This window comes from Leptosomus discolor, chromosome 13 (genome assembly GCF_034619465.1).
Source record: "Leptosomus discolor isolate bLepDis1 chromosome 13, bLepDis1.hap2, whole genome shotgun sequence".
Taxonomy (NCBI): Eukaryota; Metazoa; Chordata; class Aves; order Leptosomiformes; family Leptosomidae; genus Leptosomus; species Leptosomus discolor.
In genome coordinates this window covers 7,364,173-7,377,030 of record NC_141403.1, presented here as the reverse complement: position 1 = coordinate 7,377,030, position 12,858 = coordinate 7,364,173, and the positions used below count along the sequence as shown (strand labels likewise).

Below are 12,858 nucleotides of genomic sequence, written 5' to 3'. Positions count from 1 at the left end.
GAATAGGTAAACAGTAAGCAAGCATTGCAGGTTGCTTTGCAGTAAAGACTAAGTTAATATTTTGGTATGTTTTGGGAGGAGAAGAAAATAATCCTAATAGAATTAAAGAAGAATTTATTGGCAAGAATGAGAAAATAAAAATTTTCATTGCAGAAATACTGGTCTTTTTGTGCTTACTTAGTATAAACTACTGTCCCATTGTCAGTTCTTTTCAAAGTAATTCTACTAAAAGAAGAGTACAGTCATTATTTTAGAATTCTAGTTAAGAGCAGATGAATTCTAGATAAATATAATTATCCCTTATTACTCAAAGTACATTAGATAAGCTTTCTCCACATTACAGCTGTCTGAGCCTAATGACACTGGTGTGCCTACAACAGCACATTAGTTTGGATCAAGAAGCTACATCCCCTGCTTGGCCCTCCTTACTCCTTTCTGGTTGCAGCATGGAGTGGTTTTAGAGAAAAAAAAACAGGTTCTTTTTGGATGAAACTAAACCGGAAAATATGTTCCAGGGACACAATGACAATGAACTTGCCACAAATTGGCAGTCAGTCCATGGGAACAGACTAGAACAAGCCCAGACTGGAACTTCACCTAAAAGCACATAATGAGGACATTGGACCTTTAGCTCACTGGATTTTAGCACCAACTACTCCACTGCGCACATCCACTCCCACCAGGCTGCTAGTGTCAATGGGGCAAAGAACACAAAACCTAGAGAGATGGTAAATGATACGCAACATTAAAATTGTCAAATGGTTTCTATTCAATCCTCCCTTAACGGTGGAGGTCCAAGATCAGCATTACACAGTACTGCTACAGGTTCTGCCTTTTTTCCATGTGATGTGCCTGCTTGAATGAAATGGTCATTTTGGCTTGATTTGTTAAACAGCGAGATTGAATCTCTTAGTTTTATCACTTGGTATTTACTACCTGGGTTGCACAAATTGCAGCTGGAATTTTGCCATGGCAGAAGGGTAAAGATACAGATTGGTGCAGCGTTAAGGCTAAAAGGGAACATTTCTTAATGGCTGGCAGTGGTTAAGAGGAACCATCTTCCTCAGAAGTGGTGCATAAATTATTTGAGAAGACATAAATACAAAAACACTATCACGTGAAGACATTTCAATTAGAATTACAGTTCTCAGACTCTCTAATCTCCACTATTTGCTATTTGGAGCAATATTCTAAAAAAGATATGGGAATATTTTTCATAACATGTAAGCTTTGAAAAAACACACCTACTAATCAATTTTACAACAGGAAAGATTATTTACCTACATAGTTGGTGCCTCCTGAGTGATTAAGCAGGGATACTAATTTTGTAGAGATAATGCTTGAGTCGTTACTATTTGGTTCGGTCATCTTTTACACTATTTCAGTCAGTGGGCACTTTCTAACCTTTCAGTATTTGCCTGCACACTTCTCCAAATGGAAAAGAAATCTAAATCTCTTGAGCTGGAATTTTTCCTGCCTCAGCCTCAATATTTCTCTTTTATCTCAAATCAGTACAGTTATGCCTTCAATTATGTGAACATGAACAGGGCAGAATTCCCCATTTATATTCTCATTTGAAGTTTATGTTCACATAAACAGAACTGTAAGAAAATGCAACACTTCCTATATCATGCACCCCTTTAGATCAAAACTTCAGCCATATCTAAAGACAATCCATGTCAGGATGTGTGATAAAGGTCTTCTGCACACTCACAACAGAGCACAGACAGCTATTGACATGCCTTGATTTCCTCCTGCCTGATGTCTTGCTTTAAAGAGCAGTATTTGCCAGTGATTTAGGGCCACACTGAGAGAGCAAGAATTTTATACGGGTAAGATGCCCTGGCCATAGCTATTATTCTGATTTTGGGGAGGAAAGAAGTGGGGTAAAATGATCACTCCCTGCTTCTGTGGAAGCAGAAAGTATCTGCAAGGGATTGTTTCATGGTTACACTGGCCTTTGGGCAGTCTGCCCTGGAAGAAACATGAAAAGCTGCCATATACTCACAGGATACGTCTAGTGAACACATGATCTAAGATACTGAGCACATACATGGCAAAAACTCCTTTGCGGGGTTTCTTATTGCCACTTCTCTCCACGTATCACCTTCACCCTTGTCTTCTGCGAGCCAGCACTCTATGGGGAAACAAATCTCTTCATCAGAGAGAGAGACTACTCTTTCAAGTCGGACTTCCTCCAGGTACCAACTGGGATCATTTCCAGTGTTGTCATGGCCAATGCGGATTTTATACAGCTGCCCAAGATCTCTGAGATTAATCTGTAATGATAAAAAAAAAATCCCCGATTTTATTAACAACTTGTAACGTCGCCTTTTAGTAATCCTTCTTATACTGGGCTTGCAAGCTAAATGTGCAGCTAACATAACTTAGAGTAGAGGGGTTGTTTTAGAAAATGAAGCCTTAATATACAATGAATCCCAGAGCAGTCAAGGAAAAACATATGGAGTAGTCTGCAAGTGCAATTTTATTGACTTCAGTACTGTACTATTTAAAGTGACTAAAGGGCTCAAACAATTCAGTCTGGTTTTAGACCTCTTGACAGAATCTATTTTGTAGTGTTAGAATGTAAATCTCTATTTCTAGACAAATACTTTAACAGGCAGAAGTACCTTCAGTCATTGCTGCATGAAATAATATATTTTTGCAGTCCATACAGCTACAATCAGCAGAGCCCTATTAACCATTCCTACCACTTATCAGCCTGCTATGGCCCACTTTTCTCTTTGTCTTCTATTTTTATGTGCACTGATGTCAGGGTTAACTGTTTCTGTAAGTGCTGACGCCACACTGCAGCAAATTTAAACAATAAAACATGACTATGTCACGTTGAATACTGCAGCCCTGAAATAAGAGCCACTTTGGTTTGGGCCGCAGAAGTTTTTTGAACAACGCTGACAGAAGGAACCTAAACACAAAAGCAAGGTTAACCACTTTCATTTTCAGGGATGCATTTGAAAGCTCATGGTATTGGGAAAAAAAAATCTCAGAGAAAAAAAAGAACAAAAAATAATTGTTTCTTTTACCATTATACCAATTTTATACTGTTTAGCATCAAAACAATAAACAAACAAACAATGAATGATTGACGAACAACAGCAACATTGCCCCAGTAGTCTGAATCACCAAAAAGTATGAACTAAGATTTGTGTTTGAAGGTCCATAGTGTCTGCTCTGAAAGGTTATATTAATAAGTCTGCCCCAGAGCAAGAGTTTCACCTTCGACCTTTTTTTGCTAAGGAGGACTGCGAGGTAATGCCCCTTTTCTCTGGGGAGCTGAGAAACATCAGAATCACTAGAGACATATTCCTTTCACTCTTTTGTGGAAATGTTTTCCTAGGCAATGACACAGGCTAGTGTAACACCGACGTTCCTTGGTCATGAGGACCAGCACTGAAGAAAGTCTTGATCACCATTTCCTTGCATCGCTGAGGCAAGCCTGGCACAACTCAGTCTCACAGGGTGTTGTCATGACACAGTGCTGGTGGTATAAAGTCTGAATAGAGTCATACTTTCTGGAGTTCTTGGGGAAAACAAAACCAAACATGTTTATTCTTGGGTGGAAATTAAGGCAAGGATGTCAACGACAGAGAGCAGCTCAGCTGTATATGGTGTTCTGAAAGACATGTAATACAATTACAGATTTACTTTCAGCTCCTCTTGTAGTTTTGGGGCTTGGAACAGTTCGTCTTGCTAACAGATCAGATATCACACTGGTCTCTCAGTGGTACTGACTTGCTAACCTGTTACTTGTTACCAATCGGAATCCTGTCAAATGTATGTCAAATTTTCCTCTTGCAGTGAAATGACAATGAAAATATTCTCATAACATGGTAGAGCTAACGATACTCTTTTGCGAACATAAACGCTGTATCTTGAGGTTGCCCCTTCATTTCCAGTATTGACTAAATTTTCTTGAACTTCTGCATGACTCAAACATGACCCAGCATTTATAAATCTACTTCCACAGCCAGAGCATTCTGTAAAAAGCTGCAGAGCAAAGTTGACGCGCTTAGAGAAACGACATGCTTACAAAAACCTTACTCTAGCTGTTCTGTATTCTGGCACCACGGCTGCAAAAGTAACACTCCATTTTACATGGAAACAGCCTTTCTGACAGAACTGCAATAAATGGCTGTGCAAAGAACAAAGGATGGGTCCCAGGACTAAAGCATCATCCTGGAAAGCGGACAACTAGACTCTATTCCTGGATCTGCTTTAGGCTTCTTGAGAAACATTACATCATTCACAAGCCCTCTTTGCTTCACTTTCCCAACTATACAACAAGGACAACACTTACGTATCTCTCACAAAGACAATGCAAAGCTTTCTTCATAGGTTTTGAGATCCTCAGAAGAAGGCACAAGTCCAAAATTTCGAAAATTTTCTGTTCATTTTGGGTTAGTCGCTATTTTTCCGTAACTTAATTGACAGATCAAAAATTATCAATTGTAATTCTCCTAGCTAACTTCGTAAAGTTTGTGGTTTTGCTCAAGGATAATGTGATCTCACTTACAGTTACTTAGTCTCTCATATAATCATGCAATTTCTGTTGCCACTAGCAGAAGTTGTGCAGACAGAATAAGGGAGGAATAGCAACAAGCTGCTCAGCAAAGGTGTTTTAAATCTGCTGAAAAACATGGTCAGTATAATAAAGACCTTCCTCCACTACCCTGTAATTGAATGTTGCAGGTACTCGAACTTCCTAAAGCACAAGGACACACAGAGATAGAAGACTGATGTATTTTGGAATAGGTCTCCACAGCCCTGAATGAACTTGCTAGACTCTAGCAACCGTACATCTGACTTAGCACAACGGCCCCTCAGCCTGGCTAGTCCCACTTCTCAAGGCAGCTGCTGCTGGTGAGCACTGAGCAGCAGTGTCGCAGCAAAAGTAGCAGCTTGAGGCTAGTCTTTGCTGCCCTCTACAAGAGGACATATTGACAAAATCATCAGACATCTAATCCTCAACCAAAGCACATGGCCAAAACATGGTGGAAGTTCAAGTATCTGTTTATTAAAAATATTAAAAATTAGTTTGCAAAGTTCCTTTCTTCCTGTAAATTCTTTGGCTTGGTATGGTAGAGCTTGTGTGTGGACGGAAATTCAGAGTAGCAAAATTTAAGAGATAACAGTTCGGGGCTAGGAAGCTCATTCTGAGGCTTATATCAGCCATGTATAGAACATAAATAAGATGTAAACTACTGTAGAGGTAACAAACAAGGGCATGGTAACACAGATATCTCATAAAGGTAAAGGAATCTAGATATCACAAACATCAGATACAATCAGTATGACCTATTTTCATGCACTTGATATATTTAACTAAGTGAAAAGTGAACTAAGAATTCCTCATCTTAAGAAGAGACTGTTCAGTGGAACGATAATTCAGTAAAAGGACAGAAAGAATATATGTAATGACTCCTTTTCTCTTTTATATACCGGAATAAGAAAAATAATGTCACTGTATTCCTGTTATCCAGAAAATATCCTGCAAAATCTTTGAAATAATTTCAGGATAGCATGAAAATCGTTTGGATAAGTTAACAGTTCAGAAGCAGCTACACAAAAATCCCAATGTCTAACACAGCCCCCAGAGCCTATGCTTGACAGACAGTTACTAATTTCATGTAAGGTCATCTCATGAACAGAATTTCGGAGAAATCATGTGCAGCAGCTGGATTCCCAAAAGAAAGAGAAATCATTTCATTAGTTTAACTTCTATGGCATCTGTATATAATGGAGAAATATTTGGAAGTAGAAGTTACTTATAAATTGCTAGCATGCAGCTGACAAATGTTGCCAAAATATGATAACTAACGTACCAGTAAAGTACCCAGGGTCCACCCATGGTGCTTCCATTTTTCAGATGCCTGAATTCAGCCAATTTGTTAATCTTGGCCAACAAACTTGGCACAGTTACACACTAACTCAGTTAGGATATGCCACAGGTGCTCGCACAGAAACTTAATAGCCTCATGGAAAAGGTGGACATAGACACGTAAGGAGTAGGATTAAAGGCCAAACAAAAATTGGCACTTGACATGGGAAAGTCGAGGAGCTCTTCACAGGGAGACCCTCAACAAAGGAAACCAGCGTCACAAAATCTCAGGAACAACCACTGGAAGTCTCCTGGGGGACTAAACAGACAATGCAACCCGGGAGAGAGGAGTGACTCAGACAGACAGGCAGTTTTAATATGTATTCATCTTGGACTTGTTTCTCCATCAGAAAAGTATAGATGTTTTATAGATACATGTCTGAAAGATTAAACCTGAAATTCGGTATGTAAGGTTCTCTCAAGAAACTACCTTAAAAAGGAAAAATGTATGTACATACAGATACACTCCATACTGCAGAATTACTGAACAAGTAGCACCATGTTCACTCAGTCTCACTTTTTGAAGCTGAGGTGAATTGTGTTTTTCTCCAAAACTGTTTGTGAGCTCTTTACAATCATTCTACATTGTTTTGTTGGAACAAGCTAAATTTTGCTTCACGCACAGCGTGTAGCTGATGGAGATCGTTTTGCATACTTGTCCTTTTTATCTCGGTAAGGAGTGAGGTTCGTGCTGTTATCATATACATTTCATAGAGAGATGGACAGTTTGAAGTGGGGTTAAAGCCAGCAGTATGACTCTTTCATGCTGCCTTAAGCATATCTGACTAAAGCCCGGGTTTCTCTAAGTTTTACACAATGGTTTCTGAACCTAAATGGCCATTATGGCAAACGGGGACAGCTGGAAAATAGCAGGACACAAGCTATGCCCAGGTTTTAGGCACTGGCAGACCCCATGGTTAAGAGAGTGGATAGCTACATTAGTGCTTGCGGTCACTCCTGCAATCTTCCCACTTGGGAAGAATTCTCACTGAGCTCTTTACAGGCTCTTTTATTTCAACAATGGGAGGAAAAGCATGACAATGGATTTGTTTCAACCTATTTTTATAATATTTGGTTTTCTCCCCACTGCTTCTCTTTTTACTTTAGAGATCTCAGTTTTGACTGATGAAGGAATGAGTATGGACCCAGGGTACAGGAATGAAAGACAAGCAGTGAAACAAGACAGATTCTCACAGTCCGTAGGGCTGATTCTAAAGGAAGGAGTATCAATTATTAATGCATAGATTATTTAGAATGACCAATAATTTTATTTAAACAGGCAGAAAACAAAATTAATATCATATAAACTTAGTATGTGATGCAATACAGCATAAGGCGCACCTGGTGATCACAATTCTTTACAAATGACACACGTGTAACTGGAAAGAAAAAGGCTGGTTTTAATATTGTAACAATCTCATCACAGGAATGCAATTTATTAAGTTTTACGATCACGTATCTCTTCAAGTATTAGTAGGAGCCCTGCTTTCATCTACCTATATTACCTTCTGGCATTTTGCCCTGATAAGAGTACGGCAGTGCTTACAAGACTGTTTATACAGCTGAAGGAGCTTTAAATATATTCCAACCTAGTGATTCTATGATTCTATGGCACCAGCTTTCTAAGTTAGAGAAATGGGCTCATGCAGCAAAATTTACACCAGGGATGGATTCCAGTTTCCAGTTCTTCTTAAATATCATGCATATTCCATGTCCCATGCTTGCGAACACAGAACAAGTATCTTCCTTACAGAGACAGCCACCAACTATAAAATATAACATAAGGTTAAAGCGAAGATTTTGAAGATTCCTTGGGAAAAAAAATCCAGCACTCTTAATAGCTTCATATAGTGTTATTTAAGATAAACTTGACAACTTGTTGAGATCAGTAAGACCAACACAGCCATAAAGAGGTTGCAAATCTAACTCACAAAGCAAAGCATGGAAGAATTCTTGTTAAGGAGCTGCTAGGTCCTGCCACTCTCACTAAGGCTGGCACACAGTATTTTGAAAACAGATCTACCAAACTTGTCAGTGCTTTTACTGACTTCCTTATTACTAGAAGAGCAGAACTTGCACCCGAAGGTATGGAATTATTCTATACTGAAGTAAGAAAAATTGAGAGATTGTAGCTGGCTTTTACGGAAGATATAGGCTTACAGTCTTCTGCTTAGTTCTCTTTGACACAGAGGGGAATATTTGGCATGACCAAACATTAAAAGAATACTTATAAAAGGAATTTCTTTATCAAACAGTGTGTACACTCATAAGAGATTATTTGCCGTGTTTCAAAGAATGACGATGCAGAATACAGGGCTCAGGAGAGTATAATTTACAATATAATTAAAGCTTCAGTGTCTTGAGCAACTCAACATACTGACAAAATCAGTATTTTTGAAATACTGAGAAATACTCAGGGACTGTGATGATGCCAGAGGAAAATGCAGGAAACAGATCGCAGTTGTGGTGAAAGCTGTAACTTATGGTAGATTGATACCCCTCTGTTGGAGGAGGAATGAGTCTCAACAGAAAAATTATGCCCTAAAATCTATGCCTGAATAGTAACACAAGCAGAAAACCGTAGCCTAGAAGTAGTGTCTTTGAACACACAGGAACAATTACAGAGCAGAAAGGGAAATCCATCAAATTTAAATTCCTTTTCTTTCCCATTCCCATACTGTTCATCCCTGACTTTCCCATCTGGTAGGAAAAATTGCCAAGCCACAAGGGCAAATATAGTGCAGTTTACACACAACTATCTTGTGAGAACCTAGAACCCAAAACCAATGCTTTGAGAAACATACTGTTCCTCCCAAAGAGAAAGAAAACAAACAAATGTTCTTGGTACTTCTCTAAATGAACTGAATAAACAAGTAAGAACTTGCTGTCAGATGGCATTACCCTGCTGAATAAATATCCAAGATGATCATCTAACCAGAATGATTTGAAAATAAACACTTCTCAAGTTTAGTCTTCAGAAAAACACTGATTATCTGTGTTTGCATTACCTGCAAACTTTAACCAAGTTACTTTCAACTTAAATAAATGTAAGGGAAAGACCACCAAGAGGCAATGGCCTGAAGTATATATTTATACTTCAAATTGGAAAACAAAAAATTAAAAAATCAGAGAAACTTCCTGTCCTGTAGGAAACTTCCTGCATAAATTATTTCACCCTAAATGACCTATCACAGTTTTAACGACTGCAACAGATACAGTCCTGAGGAACTACAGGAACCGGAGGAAACTGTAGGAATTAGAGGAACTTGGAGAAGCCCTGGGACATGTCATGCTTCTGAAGCACCTCCCAGAGGTTTCTCTGAAGAGGAGAGAAATCTTCCCATTTGCTTGGAGAAGCAGGACATCACTGATTTAAATCACCTGAGTTAACCTACTCAGTGTGACTTCCCTCTAGTCCCTAGACATCTCCCCGTCTTACTTTCTCCAAGAAAAGATTCATATGACAATGTGCTTCAGTGGAAATCTGAGGAAGCCCATGGAAGAATTTGCAGTGGACGCTTCCAAAGATGGATAAGCACACAAGCCATAGCCAGGACTGTCTTATGACATCAGTGCAATGAACAGGCAAAGAAAGTTTTTTCTTACCTCTCCAAATGAACAACGTCCAGTTAAAACCAGCACATGAAGCAGACGCAGGTGTGAAACAGATTCTGAGAGAGGCATGTCTGCGTGATGCAGCCCTGAATACATCTGCCGATTCGTATCTTATTGTCATAAAAGTCAGCTATTCCCTCAGAAATACTTAATGATCCTTACATATTGCTTTGAGTCCTTTCTATTACCACTATCATCAAGGTTTGAGAAAAGCTATTTTGCATATGTTTTGAATTCTCCAGTGTTCATATAACAATCGTACCATACCTTAAATGTATCTTCACTGTTGGGATTAAACAGCTGGTGTTTCCCAGATCCCAAAATAATAGGACCAGAAGCTTTGTTTTCTCCATAAGCATAAAGGGATACTGTTGCTGTTGTGCCAGCTGTCTCAAAATCCCCAGTGACCACAGTAATCTTCCAATCTCCTTCTGTAAAGTAAAAAATAAAATCAAAATGCTTTTATAACTGTTACTGATATGTAGCAAGTTGCTTGAAAGATATAAATAAAAGCATAGTTTAGCCCAGGGACCGTAACTACTATGCATCGAAAAGGTGATGGTGCTGGGAGAGGCAACAGAAGATTGCCCAAATACTGCATCATTCAAACTCATCTTGTGCAACTTTGAAGTTTTAGGAGGTTTGCAAACGTGCTAAAGCTGGAAGTATGAACACAAAGCCTAGTGAGATTTCTAGCGATAAACCTGTGGGTCACCATGGAAAAAGCCCAGCCTCCAGAATTTGGATTATGACAACATGTATAACCAAGAAGTGCAACAGGAAAAAGTATCAAAGCAGCCCAATGAAATACAATTTCCTCTCGTTTTATGTTGATGTGCACACATCAACAAGAGCTCTGTTTGCCTGGATGGAGGCATGACATTGAGATTAGCATGAAAAAAAGATTTTGTAGAAAATTCTGACACTAGACAAGGACTCTTTAGAAAATCATTTCATATAAAGCTTCCCTGATACTAAATTGTCATCTCTGCTCCCATACAATGCGCTCAAGTTATTTAAATATCTGAAAGCAGCTTAATGCAAATCTTATTTTAAAAAAGAACAATTCATAATTGGAAAATGCATTTCTACATCTGAAAAGCTGGGATCGCACACTCTCCACCCCTCTTTTGATTGCAGCATTTGCCTGTAAGAAACAAGTTCCACTTAGTGACTGAAATTCATTCTGTGCAAGGCAACAACAAATGAAACCCCAGCCCACAGTCATCTTATAAATAAATGCCACACTGTACACTGCAGTTTTATTAATAGAAAGCTGTCTGGTAATGCCTACATGAATTAAATCTGTTGTCTGACTGGCCAGCCCTCAGTAACTTGCCCCACAAAGACTGAACTGGAGCAGGAACCTTGGTCTCCTGTTTTCCAAATTTTTCAGGTCTGACTGACACCTGGTTTTGGAAGGTGATAGATTTTTGAATACACAGCTGGGAAGTCAGAAAACAGCAACAGCTCATTTAGTCTGATGAATCAAAACTGGCCAGCAGGTTAAGGGAGGGGATTCTCCCCCCATACTCTGCTTGGGTGAGACCCCCCTGCAGCGCTGCGTCCAGCTCTGGGGGACCCAGCACAAGACAGACACGGACCTGCTCGAGCGGGTCCAGAGGAGGCCATGAAGATGCTCAAGGGGCTGGAGCACTTCCCTATGAAGAAAGGTTGTTGTTCAGCCTGGGGAAGCAAGGTTCCAGGGAGACCTTATTGCAGCCTTTCAATATATAAAGGGGGCTTATAAGAAAGGCAAAGACTTTTTACCACGGCCTGTAGTGACAGGAAAAGGGGCAATGGTTTTAAACTGAAAGAGTGTAGATTGGATGTAACAAAGAAATTTTTTACAATAAGGGTGGTGAGACACTGGAACAGGTTGTCTAAGGAAGTTGTGGATGCTCTATCCGTGGAAGTGTTCAAGGTCAGGCTGGGTGGGGCTTTGAGCAACCTGGTCTAGTGAAAGGTGTTCCTGTCTGTGGTGGGGGTGAACTAGATGGTCTTTAATGTTCTTTTCCAATCCAACCCATTCTATGATTCTATAAAGGAAGTGAACCGTCCAATTTCCACTAAAATATATCAGACTCCAGCTTGTAACAAACTCTTTTGTACCTTTGAAAATTTTCATCCTCACAGCTTCCTTTAAAAACCCACTTTCTTGACAAAATCCATAGCACCAGGCTACAAAACGTCAACATCAGTTAGAAGGGTGAAAAGCCTCTATACACTGAAGGTGGAAACAGAGAGCATAAGGCAGGGACTCCCTGCCCCACAGAGGAGCTCACTTACAAAAAGTCAGCCTCTTCTGTTTCTGAACAATATAGTATTAGTTCCTTAAAGACAAAGTTCCTTTGGACCATTTGGCTGGAAAATAAAGACAATTCAATTTACAAATGCTTATGAAGAACTGGGCAGACAAAGGGTAAAAGATGACCCACTACTACTCCTAAAGATTCAAAAGTCATTCAGAAATAAATATTCATTTTAAAGTAGGCAAAATGTATTTTCTTTTGTACTTGTTCATGGTGCGATTTATTGTACAAGTGGTTTTGATGGCCTTTTCTATTCTATTATCCTCTCCAAGTGTCTCTTTTGTTAAGCAATGCATTTTCAAAACAAAGCAGTTGGTACTCTTGAGGCTATATATTCTAGCTAGCTCAACTCCTGTCTCCAAAGGATAAGTGTAGTATCAGTAAAGTACTTTGCACACAAATACAACTCTCAAAAGAGTGAATCGAACTTCTCCAAAAACATGATAAAAAAAAGAGTTTTGGTTTGTGCTCTTCTACATTGACTTTGAGGCTTTTTCTTTTCCTAGAAACAGACAGGACTTCGTGTTTGAAGGATATGTGGGTATAGGAGAAGAATCCTTAAATTTCTAATCTCTTTGATGCCAGAAATTCTCACTGCATTCCTGCATGTTTCCAATAGAAACTGGAAACAGTAAGTATTACAAACATAGTTCTCATTTTCTTTGGCTTAAAAAGCTGGAGTTTGATTTGATGAGGAGAAAACCAATAATTCCTTAATGACTGAAGAGAAATACACATTGAGGAGAAAAGAATACAGAAAAATGTGTAATGAGGTGACTCATTCATTACACGTGGAGGAAAGTGCAACCTGACACCAAATACATGCCTGATGACATCAGAAAATGATACCTTATCATAGATGGCTTTCTAGAAAAAAATATTTTTTTTCTTTTCTAGACTATTAGAAACACTAGAAAGTTCTGCTTCCCAAAAAGAATCCTGTTTTACCCAAATAAAAAAAAATACAGAATGAAGAAAATATTTAAAAAAGCTCACAGGGAAAAAAGTAAGTGAACAAAATCTCAGATCAAC

At 39.0% G+C, this 12,858-nt stretch overlaps 1 protein-coding gene across 1 annotated transcript in view; it reads right to left on the bottom strand.

Moving 5' to 3' along the window:
• RP1 (RP1 axonemal microtubule associated) overlaps positions 1–12,858 on the bottom strand; it is a 165,028-nt gene that overhangs the window by 92,732 nt on the left and 59,438 nt on the right. The window contains exons 24-25 of the mRNA XM_086472701.1: positions 9,782–9,945; positions 2,054–2,279 (exon numbers count right to left, since the gene is read on the bottom strand). Of these exons, the coding sequence (XP_086328827.1) occupies positions 2,054–2,279; positions 9,782–9,945 (390 nt within the window). The remainder of the gene's footprint in view (positions 1–2,053; positions 2,280–9,781; positions 9,946–12,858) is intronic.